This window comes from Fukomys damarensis, unplaced genomic scaffold (assembly GCF_012274545.1).
Source record: "Fukomys damarensis isolate Sample0158 unplaced genomic scaffold, DMR_v1.0_HiC HiC_scaffold_23, whole genome shotgun sequence".
NCBI classification, from domain to species: domain Eukaryota; kingdom Metazoa; phylum Chordata; class Mammalia; order Rodentia; family Bathyergidae; genus Fukomys; species Fukomys damarensis.
In genome coordinates, this window is record NW_022900935.1 from 38,170,503 (window position 1) to 38,188,801 (window position 18,299).

At 44.6% G+C, this 18,299-nt stretch overlaps 1 protein-coding gene across 8 annotated transcripts in view; it reads right to left on the bottom strand.

Annotated features, from left to right (window-relative positions):
• Vps13d (vacuolar protein sorting 13 homolog D) overlaps nucleotides 1-18,299 on the bottom strand; it is a 235,713-nt gene that overhangs the window by 55,713 nt on the left and 161,701 nt on the right. The window contains exon 65 of one of the 8 annotated variants that reach the window (XM_010628173.1): nucleotides 12,435-12,697. The exons of the other annotated variants lie outside the window; for them this stretch is intronic. Within the exon in view, the coding sequence (XP_010626475.1) occupies nucleotides 12,509-12,697 (189 nt within the window). The 3' untranslated portion in view covers nucleotides 12,435-12,508. Of the gene's footprint in view, nucleotides 1-12,434; nucleotides 12,698-18,299 lie in introns of those variants that run through there. 8 annotated transcript variants of the gene reach the window in all.

Here is an 18,299-nt window from a genome sequence, read left to right on the forward strand (position 1 = left end):
AAAAAAAAAAAAAAAAAAAAAGACAAAGCACACACATACACACACACACACACACACACACACATACACACACACAAAGCCATGTGTGAATACAAAGGGTTATTACTGCTGATCCTAGTCTTTCTAACGAAATCCTGCATGTCTCATCCTGAAATACAGGAATTACCTTATACCCATCCTAGAACAAAGGAAAAGTAAACATGTCAATTATAAATAGACTAGAATCTCAAAATACAGCAATTCAGAAATGAAATGGAACATTCCTCAATAGAAAAGGAGCACGGGCTTATCTCCAAGCCAGTCACAAGGACTTCATTCTTGTGAGGTACTTTGTATTTCAAAAGAATATCTATCCTCTTAAGTGCAAAAGCCTGGGAAGAAAGGAGGTGGGTGATGTCACTGAGAACAATCAGAGACGCCAGGCACTGGGAGAAGCTGAGCTTCTTGCTGCTACAGTCACATAGGTTACGAGGGTTTGAAACAATTTGATGAGGTTCTAGGAAGAGATCTGCTCTCAACAGATTCTTTAAATAAAGGTGTTTGAGATGAACTGGCAGCAGAGCAAGTAAGGGCAAACTCCGCTGCTAAAGACCGCAGTGTGGCTTCAGGGATTACCCACATCAGCTAACAATGTTGACCACGCTCCAGGTGCTGCTGTACCAGGCTGGCACCTGTGAAAACGGTAATTACTTTAGTCCTCACAACAACCCAAGAATCTACCGCATTTGATACAAGGTAAGCTACAGAGGGAACCCAATCCAGATTTCTGTTACCAGCTCTATGGTAAATTCCTTTCTGAATGCCATGAAGATCCTATACACCCTTGCTAGCAGAGCCAACAAAAGAGCTGGCAGAGTGTATGAATGATAAGAAAAATTACACACAACTCTGGTGAGCCGGGGGGGTGCTCCAGTCCCCTTCTGCGGCCTATATCCAACTCAGACACTGCCCCTATTTCTAGGCTCAGAAGTCTACGAACCACTTCTTCCTTTGCCCAAGCTATTTTTCACAGTCCAAAACAGGCCCCAAAGAAATAAGTGGCTTGGGAAATGTCCATGATGAGGCCCACACTGCGCCATGCTGGCTTACACTGCTAGCATTACCATTTATTCTGGAAGGAAAGATGGAGGCCAAGCCAGAGGAGAGCTGGGAACCATGATTCTAAGAGTGCCTGCCTATGGTCAAGAAGTTTGCTTTCCTACGCAAGCAGGAGGAGAGTTCACTGTATGACAAGGAGCAGCAGAGCTAAAGGATTTGCCTGGTCAAGGCTGGACTGGCCAAGAAAATGTAATTCAGAAAGAAGTGACTGCACTAGAGGTACAAATGTAAGAGGGAGAAATAGGCAAGACCCAACAGTGGTCCTGGGTAAAACAAGATCCTGAGTGTTTGTGGGCAGCCTTCATTCCTCTTCTCTCCATCTTTGCTAGTCCTCTGCTCTTCCCAACTCCCTGATCCATTAAGATTGACACATGACTCACATGGGAAACAAAGCCATTTCTAACAACTAACTTGCTATAGGGGTGAGTAGATAGAGCCTGTGTTTTAGGAAAGCTGCATACACAGACCAACACTCACCCTAGACCAGTGGTGACAAACCTGTGGCACATGTCCACACTGGGCTGTTTGCATCACTGAAAGCTCTAAAAGGTTCGCCATCATTGCTGTAGACGGTGTCCACGGAAGGTGCTCAAGAGCAAGTGTGATGAGCTAGGGAGGAACACGACTGGGAACTGGTCCTTAGCACCTGGGAGAACAGCAAAGTTGAACTCATCCTTTGGGTGCCAGGATGGGAATGACAGGCAGCTCAGATGCAAGGTACCCAAATTAAGTCCTATCTCATTTCTCCTGATGAAAGGCCCAAGACAAGGCTCTCATTCATTCATGAATGCATGATTTTATGTATATATGTTCCCACCCATCAGGGGAGCTAAATAAAAACAACATTGTAGTTTGGCTATTTCCTAGTAGCTCCTCAGAAACTTCTGGTCTTTGTCTAGCTACCCCTGGTTTCCTCCATGGCCTTTCAGGCATTCTTACTTTTGCTCTCTTCCTGCCCCACAACAGGTGACTGGGAAAGGACATTTATAATCCTGTCCATCCACCTCCTGCAGATCTGCTGTCTTCAAGGTTAGCAGACTGCAGGCCTGAAAAGTCCTGAAGAGAGGAAGAGAACACAACTCATCTAGCTCAACTTTAGCTTCCCAGGCTAAAAGTGACTCAGGCCTATTCTGACACCTCGGGTTTCAAAAAAACCAAACCAAAACAAAACTTCATTTACCAGAAAGACAAGAAAAATGGGGACTTTCACTGTACTTTTAGTTGCAAGAGAGTTAATTAATCCACGATTCACCTACTCTCCTCCCTCAACAGAAATGATTAAGACTAAATTTCCTTACAGCCTCTCTTAGTTTCAGGAGTTGAGTCTGACGCATTCTCTACCTCACATGCTTCATTCAACCAAAACAAAACTTCATTTACCAGAAAGACAAGAAAAATGGGGACTTTCACTGTACTTTTAGTTGCAAGAGAGTTAATTAATCCACGATTCACCTACTCTCCTCCCTCAACAGAAATGATTAAGACTAAATTTCCTTACAGCCTCTCTTAGTTTCAGGAGTTGAGTCTGACGCATTCTCTACCTCACATGCTTCATTCCCACCCCTAACTTTCCTAGTCCAGCATCAGAAAAAAGAATCCTTGTTCAGGCCCTCTGGCATCAGGCTTAAAGCCTTATCAAATCTCTGAGAAATTCTTGCATCTTATATGCTGCACTGGTAAAGAAATCCCTGAAAATAGGAGTTGCGAGGTAGGGATGCATGGGGGAAATCAAAGCACTGGGCATCTTAAAAGTACGACAGCAGAAAAATCAAATCTACTTCAGAGAAAAATATCAGGCAGAACCACTAAATTTTTGCTTATATGGTACAGTCCAACATTCAATAAAAGTGACCAAATATTGTAAGGAAACAAGTCTAAGTGACTGAAAGCTAAAAAATCAGGCAACAGGGCTGGGATTTAGCTCAGTGGCACTGTGCTGGCCTTACAAGCACAAGGTCCTGAATTTGATCCCCGGCACTGACGGTGGGTGGGGGCAGACAGGAAAACAGGCAAGATCACTTATCAAGGTAGTGATTAAGATTTTTTTTTTTCTTTTTGGTACCAGGGATCAAACTCAGGACTGTGTGCTTGAGAGGCAGATGCAGCACCACTGAGCTAAATCCCCAGCCCCATGATTAAGATTTTAATAGGTAGGCAATAGGATAGAGAGAGCTCCAAAGAGGACTAGTCAAGTGGGAAAAAAGGCAGCAGAAAAAAAATCCAGATTAAACTATTTAAAAAACCAAACAAACAAACAACAATGACAACAAAATAAGGGTTTTGGTAAAAATACAGAGGATAAAAAGCATACAGAACACAGTAAAAAGACCCAAGCTGGATGTGATGGCACAAGCAATCCTAGCACTTGGGAGACTGAAGCAGAGGGATGCTTCAAGTTCGAGGCCAGCCTGGACTAGACTGAGAGACCCTGTCTCAAAAAATTAAAACCAACCAAACAAATACAGCAAAGATCTAACTTCTATGTAAGTAGAGTAACTGAAGGAAAAGAAAAAAAGGTGCAGAAGCAGTATGAGAAATGGGGCAGGCCAGGAGTTTTCCAAAATTGTCAAAAGACATCAAGCTACAAATTTAAGTAGTTCTACAAATTGTAAGCAGACAATCTATTCCAAGGCACATTAATATTAAAAACTAAAATGAGACAGTAAATCTTAAATGCAGGCAAAGGAAAAATGTTATAGTACCTTTAAAGGATAAATAGTAACAGCTATTTCAAGAGAAAAGATAGAATGGCATGGAATTCTATCATTAAAAGGGTTCAAAAAGTTTGCCAACTTAGAATTCTAAACTTAGTAAAAATATCTTTCAAAAACACATGAAATAAAGATTTTAAAGAAAAATCTGAGATCAACTGCCAGAACACTAATAAAAGAAGTTCTTTGGCAGAAGGAAAATGACCCAGATGGAACAATAGATATGAAAGAAAAGAATGAATGGCAGCAGATAAGATAAATATCTGTGGACAGCAAGTATTTATTAGTAGCAAAAAAAGAGAGGGCAAATGGAGGCAAAGTGTTACAAGGGCACTGGAACTGTCGAGGGAGCACGGGAAAGATGAAGGGACTGGGGAGAAAAAAGAACAGAAGAGAACAGAAGAGACAAGACAGATAAGATGGACACATACGCTAAGACCACGAAACTGGTCTGAGAGGGACTCCGACACGTGTGCCGAGAAACAAGAACAGCAATGTCTGCGGTGCGTCAGTTCACACCAGCAAACTCCAATAGTCCCAATGTTTAACAGGACGGTATACAAACTGTGACACCTTCTTACAACAGAGTACCTAACAGCCTGGACATGAAGAAGCGGCATCTACATACATTAACGTGAACAAATCACAAAAATGTATTTAGTGATCACAAAAGGTCTTCATATTTCATATCATTTGGGTAAGCTGAAAACATGCAACACTAGAAATACATTGTTTGGTGAAACAAGCACGGCAAAAACCTATATGGAAAAGGAAGACTTGACTAACACAATATTTAGGATAGTAATTATTTCAGGTATAAGGTGAAGGAAGGGGGTGCGTCACAGAGGCTCCAAAGTACCGGTACAGGGGAAGGGGAAACAAAAAAGAACTGATGTGTCAGCTCCAGTAAGTGTAATCATTCTGTACCACAAGCACGGATTGCTCCACTAAAAACAAAAGTCTGAAAACAACAGCACTGGCACAGCCCTCTGTTGAAGTGAGTACTAACTAGTACACTCCTTATTCTTAAAACTCTACATATCCCACAGAATATTCTACTGATTCACTGTCTAACAATCTAAGCATGCCACTAAAAACAGAACTCATTTTAAAAAATAAACTTCATAAAAATCTTGCCTCTATTTTCACCCTAAACAAATCAAAGAATATTTTCTGAATTTTGCCAAGTAGGAAGGAAGAAGAAATGTGAAAAGAAACAAATAACCTAAGGGAACAATGACAATACTTTGCCACTTATTACAAAACACTATTTTAAAAAATAAAGACAACAGCTATATGTGATGGTCTCAGGGAAGCAGGTAGAAAGCCTCTCACTGCAGTGATGAGGGCAAAACCAAACTAGGTAAAAGTTCTTTATTCAATGCCTTCCTTCTCCATTAGAAGCAAGATAAGTGCTGGAAAAAATCACTCAGTAAAAGGCAGACAGCGACTAAAAGGCAACAGGACTATATGACAGCTCATCTATTCCAATAATCAGGACAATGAGAGACTTGAAAGTCTTCTGCTCAAGCACACAATACAAGTTTGCATCATACAGCTTTAGTTTCATCTCCAAGCTGTCCAGTAAACTGACCACATGCCACAGGCGGCCACTGAGCCTCTACGCTGTGATTAAGGCAAATGAAGACATGCCCTAAATCAAAAATACACGCCAGCATTAACGGATGATGAAAACAAGAAGGTAAAACATCTCAATTATTTTTACATATTGACTAGATACTGGAATAATATTTTGAATATGCTGTATGGGTTAAATAAAAAATATTAAAAGTAATTTCATCTATCTCTTTTTACTCCTGAAAGGTGCTAAGAAAATTTTAAATTAGAGATGTGGCTCATAGCATATTTCTAGCCAGGAGTGCTGGTTTAGAGAACTGACTCTAAAACATGTAAGGATACAGCTTATTACATTAAAATTCAACTCAAGAGGCATCAACATCTTAAATTTCAGCTAATTCTTTTGACACAGCTAATTCTTTGACATCTCTAGATGACCAATATCATACCGCACACATGACTGCTCGTCACTTGGGCAGAGAACAACAGATAAAGGCATCGCTTGCCTCAGAAGCCCACTGATGGCTTGAGAAGGGCCGCTGTTAACAGGACGGCAGCAGGGAGACCACACAAGGTCAGCTGCTGCTCTACCTGAGCTCCCACTGCTTCTCTTCAGCTGTGCCCGCTGCACACAACCCAGCCCGTATCCTGTCCTGCATACTTCGGTGCTGCACACAGTTTGATTTGCATGGGTGGACACTGCTGCGTGACCCTGTGCTTAAATCCGTTTCCCCACTGACTCTAGCCAGACTTCCGTGTGCAATGTCTAAGGGGGGCACTCTGGTCATCTTTACACCCCAGCCCCCTAGGCAGTGCCTGGAACACTGCTGCAGTGTGACAGGCTTTGCTCTGCATTTCTTTTCATCTCTTTACAACTAACCTCCTCCCAACTTATCTTCTACTCCACTGAGAAAAATACCCCTTTTTCCCCCCTCTGTCTTCCACTGAATAAAGGTGCTGACTCTTCCCCTGTCTGTGCCTTTGTAAGAGCCAGCCCCGGCTAGAACTCCACCGACCATCTTCTCTTGTCTCTCCAATCTCTCTGGCTTCTTTCTCCTCAGATTCATGCTGCAGTCCCATTCCCCCCACCCCCCGTCTTAAGAACACACCTTCTTTGCCTTCCTTCACATTCAGCCCCTACAGGGCTGAGGAATGCCTCCTTTTCCACTCACTAAAGGCACAAGGCTTAGTGAGATGGGGACTAAACCTGACAGATGTGCTCAGTGCTGCAGTCCACAGAGGATGGACTTGCTAACTGCTGGCATCAGACCTCTGCGCACCTCTGCCAGATAAGCAGGCGCGCCCACATGCTTTTTCTGGGACTGCAGTGGAGAGGCAGCACCTTGGGGAGACAGGAGGCATCCCAAGCACAAGGCCAAGGTGGGAGAGAAGGCAGGACCTGCCAAGCTGGATGCACAGCCACCACTGCCTTTGCTAGCATCTGTGGCTTTGCTGATGGGCAAGGACGGAGTCTCGCAGAGAATCTTCAACAAGCGCAGTCTAGCAAAGGGTCACAGAGACGGTAAAACAACAGTTTCTTGCTTGAATATTTTTAAATCTTGAGATAAGTGTCACAAACTTTCTAAGTTGGCAAGAGAAGACAGCAAAAGTGATTTAAAATGAACTTCAGAACTTCAAAGAACAAGATGAGCAAATAAATTTGGGAAACTGTTCCTTTCCTTTTTTTGGCAGTGCTAGGGAGTGAAGCTTCAAGCATCCTAGGGGAACACTCTATCGCTGAGCTACATCCCAGCCCTTTTTGTTTTTTATTTTGAGATGGGGTCTTACTAAGTTGCCCAAGCTGGCCTCAAACTCGTGAGGATCCTCCTGCCTCAGGAGATTACAGGCATGTGTTGCCACGCCCAGATAAGAAATTACTCTATTTCTTTTTTCACACACACACACATACACACCCATCCTAGGGACTCGCTGACAGAAACCCTTCAGTTCAAAGGTGAGTGACATCAATCTTGTCCACGGCTATGCTCAGATTTGGGTATAGCTGATAGGACGTGCTGATGAACCGGACACGTGGTATAACAAAAAGGCATCAAGGACAACTCCAAGGTATCTGAGAAATTTATGGGAGGATGGAGAAGAACTGATTAAAAAAAAAAGATATAAAGTGTCCAGGTGCAGTAGCCTACATTCCCAGCTACTCAAGAGGCTGAGGCAGGACGATCCTAAGTTTAAAGACAGTCTGGGCAACTTAGCAAGACACTATCTCAAACACTGACCCAGAGCTGGGGATGTAGCTCAGTGCCTAGCATAAGCAAAGCCTTGGGTTTGATCCCCTGGTGCTGAAAAAGAAAGGGGAGTATGAAGTATCTCAAATGTCACCTGGCACAAAGGAATCTGTGCAGTACTGTATTGGTCTTTACATTTCAAGTTTTCAGCTCTGATTCAGACCAAAGTCATCCAAAGTGCAGTGTTCAGCCCCACTACAGCTAGGCATATTTGTGGAGAGAAAATTCAGACAAGAACATACTAAGCAGCTGCTTTGCTGTGTACACATCCCAACTGGTTACTGGAACTTTCAGAGTTTGGGGCTCAGAGATGTTGAGGTTCACACAGTCCACAAACACTATGCTCTCCCCACAAACAGAAAGATGAGTGGAAAAGAGAAACCATGAATCAAGACAATTTTAAAGAAATAGCATCCTGTGTTATGTGCTGCCTTGTTCATTTGGACTCTTACCACAAAATGCCCTTAACTGGCTGGCATTTAATTCTCCCAGTTCAGAGGCCAGAAGTCTGCAAGAGCAGATCAGTGTGCTGGGAGGGTGTGGACCATTGTTCAATAGAATCCCACATGCAAGAAGGGGTGGGCCAGCTCTCAGGGCTGGGTCTCCTTTCTGTCTCTGTCTCTCTCTCTCTCTCTGTCCTCCTCCCCCTCAGTCTTTGCTTTGGGGATCGAACCCAGGGCCTGAGCTAAATCTGAGTCCTTTGTGCTTTTTTGAGACAGGGTCTCACTAGGTCACTAAATAGCCCAGGCTGGGCTGGAACTTTGTGATCTTCCTGCCTCAGCCTCCCAGGGGATTACAGGTGTAAACCACTATACCCAGCAGGGATCTCTGCTCTCAAGACCAGAGCATTTCCAAAGTCCCCAGCTCCCTCAGGGTTAGGACTCCACACAGGAGTAGGGGAGGGGCACAAGCACTGAGTCCACAGCACATGCTAATTTCTCCAAGCCCTGTAACACTGACTCAGCTCACCAAGTTCAGGGCAGTGGCCAGCCACAAATTTTCAAGTTTTTAGTGACGGGGTGGACACATAAAAAGATGGGCTGAGAAAGCCAGGGACACGGGTACATCCTGACATTCTGCTGGGTTTGCACAAGGGGCCTTCCCTTTACCCTGTATGTCAGGCTGCCCAACCTAAGTTCATCTCTGGGTCAAAGGACCCAGCCCGCAGTCCTGCCCAGCTGGACAGATGCCATCCAGCATGATGGTCCTGAGCACTGGGAACACAGTAAGGTTCCAGGGTTCTAAGAAGTCAACAGGAAACCTAACTGGTCTTAGTCTAAACGTATGCAGAAAAACAGCAGTCAGTCCTGCCTCAAGGAAAATGTAAATGTCACCTTTTAATCCATTCACGCACTAAAATTCCATACTGAAAGTGGGACACTGGTAGATATCTTGAATGAAATCAGCAAAGGTGGGATTTGCAGAGAATAACCTGCTGATTGGAATGGAGGGGACGGAGAAGCCATGAGACACATTCCTACACAGTGCTCTTTGCTCTCAAATGTAAGTCACATCTCGTCTAGCTATGTGTAAGAAGAATGGCCAAACAGTTGTAAATGGATGGTCGGATGGGGTCAGATAATTCCCCGAAAAGTAGTCTGGGGATCAATGGCAAACACTTCACTTATCAAGTGGCAAATTACTTTCTTCCCACCTTTCCAGCCCATGTGCTTCAGTGGAGGTGCACAGATCCCCTCTTGCTTTAACAAGGACCCTGGGCTTGTGGCGCTAGGCTTTGGGGAGGGTGACATTCTGTGCAAACACTAAAGCAGCCTACGGGCAATGGACAGGTTGCTCTGGCCAGAGTGGACAGTCTGGTGCAGGCTACCTACAATAAACAAGCCATAGTTTGGTTTGATTTTAGCTCTAATTACAACTACATAAAGAATGACTCAGGCCTCCCCTCCCCCAGGCGTGGGAGGCTGTCAGTTTTTGTTTACCTTGGCTTTCTCTGTGAAAGGTATAACTTTTGTGCCCACACACACAGAAACACTTGCAAGAGCCAATTGTTAACATCCTAGTCACTCATAACAATACTGGGCTCAAAGACTGAAACATTCAGCTCAGTCTCTTCCAATTAATATTCACGGGGCGGTGGCGGGGGTGGCCAGCCCGCTCCCAAGCAGACAGCTGACCGAGTGGCCCACCGCCAAGCCCTGTGCCCTGGAACCCTTCCCCAAGTCCTGTAGCTTCACACCTCCTGCTCCCACCCATGTGCCTCCTATCCCCACCACCTCTCATCCACAAGGCGCGCATCTCCCTGACTTCACAATCCGCCATGTGTTCCTCTCTGTGCAGGCCTCATGTGGACGTCAGCCAGACCCTTCCCTCCAGCACTGTTGACACTACCTTCTCCCTGCTGCTGTACCTCAGCCTAAGGGGAGGAAGACCTTGCTTTATTCACACTTGCCTCCCTGATGCCTTAGCACAGAGCCTGGCATTTCTAGCTGTCCACATACGGTTGGGAACTAATTGGACACCTACTATAAATAGTGCTAACATGAGGTTATACCTTTTGCATAGATCTATATTTAGTCAGCTGTGTATATGGAGCTGGGATGAAGCTAAAATGCCTTCACTAAGTATCTCAGATCAAGTGAGAACCATTTCCTGGTTTGTGGATGCATAATTTGGCCCATATAGTGTAGCATCTACAAAAGATCTAACTGCATAAAAGGGCACTACAGGAAATGACTTTCAATGTGACTCAAACTCTCCATACCCCTCGAGAATACAGCCTTACGTGGTTAATGTCTGCTGCAGAGGAGTCCAGAAAGGAGGCCTCCTTGATATAGTGCAACTCTCATGCCAGGGCTAAGAATATGCACTCGGAATCAGCCCAGCTTCTGGGCCTGGCTTTCTTCCCAACCGCGGGCAAGTCACTTGACTTCTCTGAGCCTCAGTGTCCCCACTTATAAACCAGTTCCGCAGAAGATCATTATGAAGATTACAAAAATCAGTCTGTGTGAAGACTTGGATGTTACCTGGCAGGTGGGAAAGCAGTCAATAAATTTAGCTAGTACTTTGTGTGTGGTGGTGGCAGTGGCACTGCGTTGGACTGAACCCAGGGCCTTGTGCATGCTAATTGCTCGGGCTGAGGGGTTGGAGGGAATGGGTGACGTTTTATGCAACTAGAGCCAAAATCCCCAGCCCAGCTATTGTTACTTCTAAAGATGCTCATTTAGTTACTAAGTTAAACTGTGCACTGAATTAAACTGAAAATTCACTTTTTTTTTTTTTGCGCGATGCTGAGGATTGACTAAGGACCTCGAACTTGCAAGGCAGGGGTGGAATCCTATGTTTTCTACACAGTGATGAGGAAAAAAGATAATTAGCATATAAACACTTATAACAAGAGTGTACCACATATAACATTCCACATGTATTGCAACTATAGTTCATAAACAGCATGAAAGTGGACAAGCTGTCTGATCAGCTCTGGCAACAAATGATGGGAGACAAAAGCCAAGGAAATACAAAATTACATTGTTGTCACTTCTTACTGGAGGAGGGGTATGACACACATAAAGCCAGATACACCACAGTCCAGAATGAAGGAAACAGGCTGTTGGCTTTTGATCGGAATTTCCTAGGATTGTTACCATGTAGTACAATATGAGATTAATCCAAGATTAATATAAATGTTGCAATGAACAAAGACAAATTTATGTGAAATGTACCAGAGGGTTATAAAAAAGGCTCGGGCTTGTGTGAGAACAAAACTGCTTTCAAAAAATGTATCACTGCCAGGCAGATTAAGAAAACACTACACACTTACCAGTAACCTATGACTATAAATAAATTAGTTTACTGCTTGTTGGGGATATAGGGAATACATCGTGAAATAAAAGCAGGTAAATTAACTTTTCTTAATGCATATGACTGGAAATGGTAGGACTGTGCTTACTTATCTAGTATTTTCTAGAAACTTCACGCTCTGACACTTCAGACCATAACACCAAGCTACTCTGCAGCTAAGATTCAAGGGCACACAACCCACACTAAGTTACTCAGCTCTGCCAGCAATACCCTCTACAGCCAGTGAGTGGACTTTCCAAGCCTACGGGAGAACTCACAGCCCAGATGAGTCAAAGCTGGGGAAACACATAAAATTCAAGCAGCTACTCTCAAGAACAGGATATCTCCAGAGAAAATGTGGCAAAATTAGGCTATGATGATATATGGAATTTCATAAAAAGAGCCATTAAGAAGAGCAGTTAAATCCAATATACTATTGGACAGAATGCATGGCAATTTAAAATTAGAAATAAGCAAATGCTCAGTCTCATCAATTTGTTTTCTTCTGTTCTGAGGAGGAAAGAATGTGCTGGAAATTTGGGGAATGTACTGCAAACTGCTCTCTTCCTCTTCCTCATACACACATACACAAACACACACACACATACACAAACACACACACACACACACAAACACACACACACACACACAGGCACTCTTTCTACTCTTCGTCACAGACCTTTAATGAGATCCATGCTATGGCAGTGGGCTCTCTAACACATCCTGACACCACCCTGCTGGCCTGCAGTGGGTCTCCGTGTCCTGATTTGCGGGATCCCTGAAAGCTCCTCCACTCTTATCTCTGCAGATGCCTGAGGAGTTTCTTCCCTCCCAGCCCTCCTGGGAAGCCACCCCAGCAGGTGCCCATTGGCAATAGTTTTGTGTTACAGGCCTGAATGAATGATCCCCGCAGGAGCTGCCGACTGTTTTCACAGACACAGAAGGCAGTCAAAAGTCCACCGCGTGAACTTGGAATGACCTCAGCTGCAGAGTCACTGGCGGGTTCATCGGGAGGGCAGGCACGCTTTATTAAACAACTAATACTCTTCACAGATAACTTTCCAAAAAGCAAAAGTGTTAACTCTTTGCAATCTCGCTTTGACAAAACACCTCGGCTGCAGAGGGGCTCCCTGGGGCTTCAGGGTCTGAATGGGGGTTGGGGAGCAGCAACAAGACAGACCCGGTACAACCGGGGACCACATTCATCAGGCCTGGAGAGGGGGTCAAGACTCCGTACCGTCTGGTCTGCCGTCTTGGCAAAGTGTCCTAGATTAAGGAAAAAGACAAAATGTGAACAGTGTGGGGGCTGGGAGTCACCCACAATGCCCATCTTGGGCCAGGCCTAATCCCCAACCTGTCCCAGCTCACTCTGCCCTGCACATCAGGGATGAGACAGTGACTGGGATGTAAGAAACCAACTGTGCAAATTCCTGTCCCCTTCTGGGGCAGGCCTGGAAGTCACTTTGCTTGCAGCAGCCAAAAGCAGCACAGGGAGTTCCTTCTTGAAGGATGATTCACAAGGCCTGCAGTTCAGACAGAGTGTTCTTATTACCGAGCACAAAACCTTCAAGTTCCTTGGGCTCACTAGGCCACGGGCAAGTGGACACAGCAAGCAGCCATTTCTTCCCAGGCTTAAGTCAGTACTAAAGATCCTCTTATGTGTGCAGATTAGAAGGAACCCGATGACACGGGTGACAATATCAAACAGGGATAAATATGCACACTTACAGAAACTCTTTAAACTTTAACCCACAAAGTTGTATTAATTTTAGCACCAAAGACTGTTCACCCAAGTTTTATCTCTACTTCATCTCACCAACTACACCTCATAATGGAGGGGCTCCTCGTTTTAGCAGGGGAGTCTTATTTTGGTTTCAGGGGGGATGAATTTTGATGAGGCTCCTGGCTGGATGAGATCTTGTTGAAAGACTCTGGGTGCTTCAAAGGAACCCTGCTTCCCTCCCCACGCAGGTGAGCTGACCTTTATACAAAACAGGGCAGCTGGGAAGACAAACCCTTGAGGGCTTTCCACATACCACGAAGTGCTCGGGGTTAAAAACCACCAAGATGGCTATGACTTAGTCCCTTGTCCTCAAGCTAGTGTGGGAGACAGACACATAAACAGATAAACACCACATAAAGAATGCTACACAAATGCCTGCACTGGCAGACTCTGGCCCTACCACTTTTTGATCTCTCACTTCTAAAGGACAAGAGCCAGTGCATACCTGTAATTTCAGCACTCCAGGAGGATGAAAGTTTGAGCCCAGTCTAGGCAGTTTAGTCACTTTATGAGCATTTGTCTCAATTTTTTTTTACTTTAACTTAATTTAAAAAGGGTTGGGGATGTAACTCCATGAGAAGGTCCCGGGTTGGGGGGGGGGCACAAGCTACAGACTGGTAACAACAGTCCTAGCTCCATAGCCAGAAGGGTTACATTTTAAAACTGTCTTTGTGATTAAAATCAGCAGTGAGAACCTCTCTGCGCCTCACCTTCTCCAGTACATTTTGAGAAAGCTAAAAGCTGAGTGTAATATTCTTTCCCAGATCTGATATCATAAGAGTTTCTATAAATGTACCAGAGACTGTTAAGGATCCAAATGAAGGAAGAGCCGACTTTCCCATGTTCAACAGAAGTGAGGAAGAAGAGACATCTCTCAGGAAGACTACAAGACGAACTCATGGAAGGGCAGAGGTTAGAGGTTAAGTTACTATGTGAAATATCACAAAAACAAGGCTTCTTACAGAATTCTTTAAACATAGTTCATTGTTATATTTTATCCTTTGCAGAGAAATAAGCAGCAAATTTCTTCCTGGGTTTAGTTCTGAGAACTTTAATCTTTCCACATAACTGATTCATCAAAGCACCTCAATCTGTTGAGTTAATCTATTCCTGGGCCACTATTCTGCAGCACAGCAAACACCTCAATTGCACACGCCACCAGACACAAAGTCCAAATATCCCAGAGGTGCCACCCCTAGAAACAGGCTCCTGAAGCCTCTGGCTCTGCCCCTTTCGCTCTGTTCCTTGGTGTCTCTGTAAAGAGAGATCTGTGTGCCCAACTGAGACCCGAGAGCCACCACTCACACAACCCAGAGGGGCTTTGAGGAGACGCCCTCTAGGAAGCCAGGCTTCAAGCAGCCCCGGCCACACTGGCAGGCAGCACCAGTGGTGCTCCCGGGAAGGCTGGGTCTCCTGGGCAAAGAGTGGGCTCAGCATTTCAAGCCCTGGTCCCAACACCAACTGCCAGATCTTGGCAGAACCATCTGACCCGTGTGGCCTATTTTCCCACCGCTTTAGGAAAGTGAAGACCACACCTGCCCTGCTGGCCCCACAAGGATGTCGCATGGCTGCGTGATCCCACACACATGAAAAGTGCTCCTGCTCTCGAGAGCGGCGCTGGGTCTTGTCCTCTCCTGCAAGCTCCCTGTTTGACCCTCCAGAAGCCAATTACCTGGCTCGAGTTCTTCATCTGTCAAGTGGGGGTGATCCTCGACTCTTTAATGTATGAGTTTGTGAAGATCAAATGGCAACAGGAGCATGCTGCAAAGCTCAAACGTCTATAAAACTACAAAGAGCCAGGAGTACCTGTTTTTTTTACAACTTTGGCGTGATCTTTGCCCATTTCCAAGTTACCAATGAAGAGCAAACAATCCCAATGGCCACGATATCCTGTTTTGAACAATATAAAGACAACAAAACTGAAATAATGGGCTGCTTTTTTGGACCGTGTTCTCCTTAATTTTCATTTCAGTGGAAATACTGAAAATTAATGCTTGCAAACTAATGTTTTATCCTAAATTTAAGAGCCTCCAAGAAATTTTACTTAAATATCTTCCTCTAATAAGCCAAACAGGAACTTCCCATAAATATTATTTTAATTCATTAGTGTAAAAGAGACTGGGTTTGCCTATCTTCCTCTCCAATCCTTTCTTCATCCTTAAGCCAGGCCTGGGCCTGGTCTGGCAGTGCAGCCTAGCCAGGGGCAATCCTGGAGAGTGTGTGACTTGCGTAGGCCACACCTGATAATGCACTGGAGCTGCGGGACAGCAGGAGGAGGGAAGCAGGACCCCGACCATGGGCCTTTTCCACCCGTACCTCTATAGCGTGACTCTGACTACCTACCAGTTTACAGGTATGGGGGGTAGGGTCTCTAAAGCTTTGTTTATTTCACTTAAGAAACAGAACACATCAAGCAGATATTTATTAACTATTTGTTGGTTATATACCACGTGTACACTTCTAATATAGATAAAAGCCTGGATTACTTCCATTTTTCTTGCTGCAAATATTTATGGCTAGTCACCAGGGAAATTGGCAAAAAACAAAAACAAAAACCGTTGTCAGATAAGATCTCTTGCCTTCCAGACCTTTACGTCTACTTAGGGGTGCAATGAACAATCGGACAATGGCATCCGCATTTCATCTGCAGCAATGTCACCCTGAGAGGCAGATAAAGCTTCTTCAGCCCAGAGCCCCACAGCACTTCCTTCACGGAGCGAATCCCCCAGACTTGTCTCAAATATGCTCTGTGCATCAGGACCAGATTCCTGTCTGCTGTGTTTGCTCCATCTCTCTCACACACAAATACACAACAAATCAACACCTCACTTCCCCAGAATCTCCCGCAGCACCCAGCACCTAATGATACAAATCTGCCAGTAGACACTCGAGATTTGCGCACAGTGGTTATAATCCAAGGGAAAACCTGGACTCTAACGTGACACAAGCACAAAGTGGGCAAAAACCAAGTGCCCCCACCGCATTTGGCCTGGACCTTACATACTCTGAGCCACTGGCCAGAGACCGGAGCAAGATACTCCAGCAGAGGCAAGATTCTGAGCCCAGAGCAAGGATAGATAAAACAAGCTGGAGGGAGACAGATCTGGATGGGTAACATCCTATCACCTCCTCTTCCTGTCTTTCCCATTTGCCAGCTAGTTTGTGAGTTTAACTCCGCCTTCCTCTTGCCTAACTAGAAATTTTCCTTATTCTCATGAATACCTCGGGACGGCTTCCCTACTGGTGTGGAATAGAAAAGGGAAAGAGAGCCACCTTAGCCATTTGCCTGTTAAGGGGACTGCGGGGTCCTCTGCTTTTCTTCACTGACCAACTGCGCCTTTGTGTCACCACAAGGTGACCCGCACCTGCAAGGTAGGCCTGGATGTGCCAGCATCTGGCAGTGAGGGAAGGAAAGGAGAAGGCCAATTTGTTAGAGAAGCATCTGTCTTATTCTTAAATGGCCTCTTTTATGGGGGATTCCTCATAGAAATTACTTAACATAATATCCTCATGTGATTTAAATTTTCTGTCACCTTCCATTTCACAAAAATTTTGTTCGAAGAATTACTCTTGTCATTTATTTTGTTTCTTTGTGAATTCTCAACTACATGATGCAAATATTGTGCATAAAAAGTACTATGGTTACCACGTGACCCAATAAGCCTGAGGGAGGAAGCTACATTTTTATCTTCCTCTGCTCTCCAAAACTCATCCTGCAGACTGCTCAACAGCAGGGAAGACTGATACAGAGATACAGCCCGTTTCTCTATTATCAAGTAAGAGACGATAGGCAAGAAATAATTGTAACAATGTGCTAGAAGAGGTCCAAACCTCTAGCACTCTCTGTTAGGCCGTCCCGAACAAGTCATTTCCTCCTACCACTCTTAGTTTCTTCATCTGCAAAACGGTGGTAGTGATAAGGACGGGGCTACGTGCCTGGCTTCAGGGTTATGAAAAGGAACAAAATACATAAATGTGTCACCAAAAACTAATAATCAAGACAAGTATCAAGTGGTATCATTATTAATAATATTCCTATTAGGAATGATTAAACTGCAGCCAGTTAATTGTATTTCCTTTCTTCTAACAAGCAAACCACAGAACAGGTCAGCAGAACTAACCACAGACTAGCACATCACCCCCAGCTTTCTTCCTAGATCAAGTGGTGGTGCTGGACTCACCATGGGAAGGCAAGCTGCCCACAAACATCCCCTCAAAGTTGACAGTGCTGTATGAGACTAAGAGGAGCAGGCAGAGGCAAGAAAAGGACCACTGGGGAGAATAAGTTTACTTTCTGCCATGAATGGACAGTGGGAAAATACAACTCTCCTAACTAAATACCATTTCTAAATGATGGCCTGACTGCTTAAAGGTGATTAAAATAGTGAAGTTCAGGAATAGCTTAAAGAAATTACAACTCAAACATGCGTTCCAAGGAAGACGGCCACGGAGAAAATGGTCTGAAGGTCCCCATCACTTGCTCACAAGATGGTACCAGGCTCAGGTCTGCTGGCAGGCAGAGCTAGAGCAAAGGCCCAGGGCTGCAAATGCCACACAGCTCAAGCCTGAATGAATCCTGAGCCAGCACGGCAGGAGTGTGTGCGGCACTGTCCACACTTAGGAGGCAAACACGCTCCATGTGCAAAGAGAAAACTCTTCCAGTTCTGGTTTTTCCAATTCAACACTTTTACACTAGGTTAGGGTTCCAAGGTAGAAATGATTAATTCAGTAATCTTAGAGGTTAAAGCTAGAAAATCCCAAAGGAGTTACAGTTGAGAAGGCATGGAAAACTTTTTGAGCTCTACTTTTAAATGACCTTGCTTCCAACAGTGTGTGGTTTCGCTTCTACAATGGGACCGGGTTTGGAAGAAACTTATACCTGAGAAACATTGTTTTAGAAGAAAATTAAAATAGCCAATTCCCAAATTCCACTTTTTTCTAAAACTTTTGGTTCTAATAGTCACCCATTCAGTTACAGGAGTGACCAGCCTGAATCTCATCTTTCTCAGCTGTAAAATGGGGAAAATTAAATGAGAAGGCACACGTAAGGCTCCTAGTTTTACACTCGACATACAGTAATTAGTA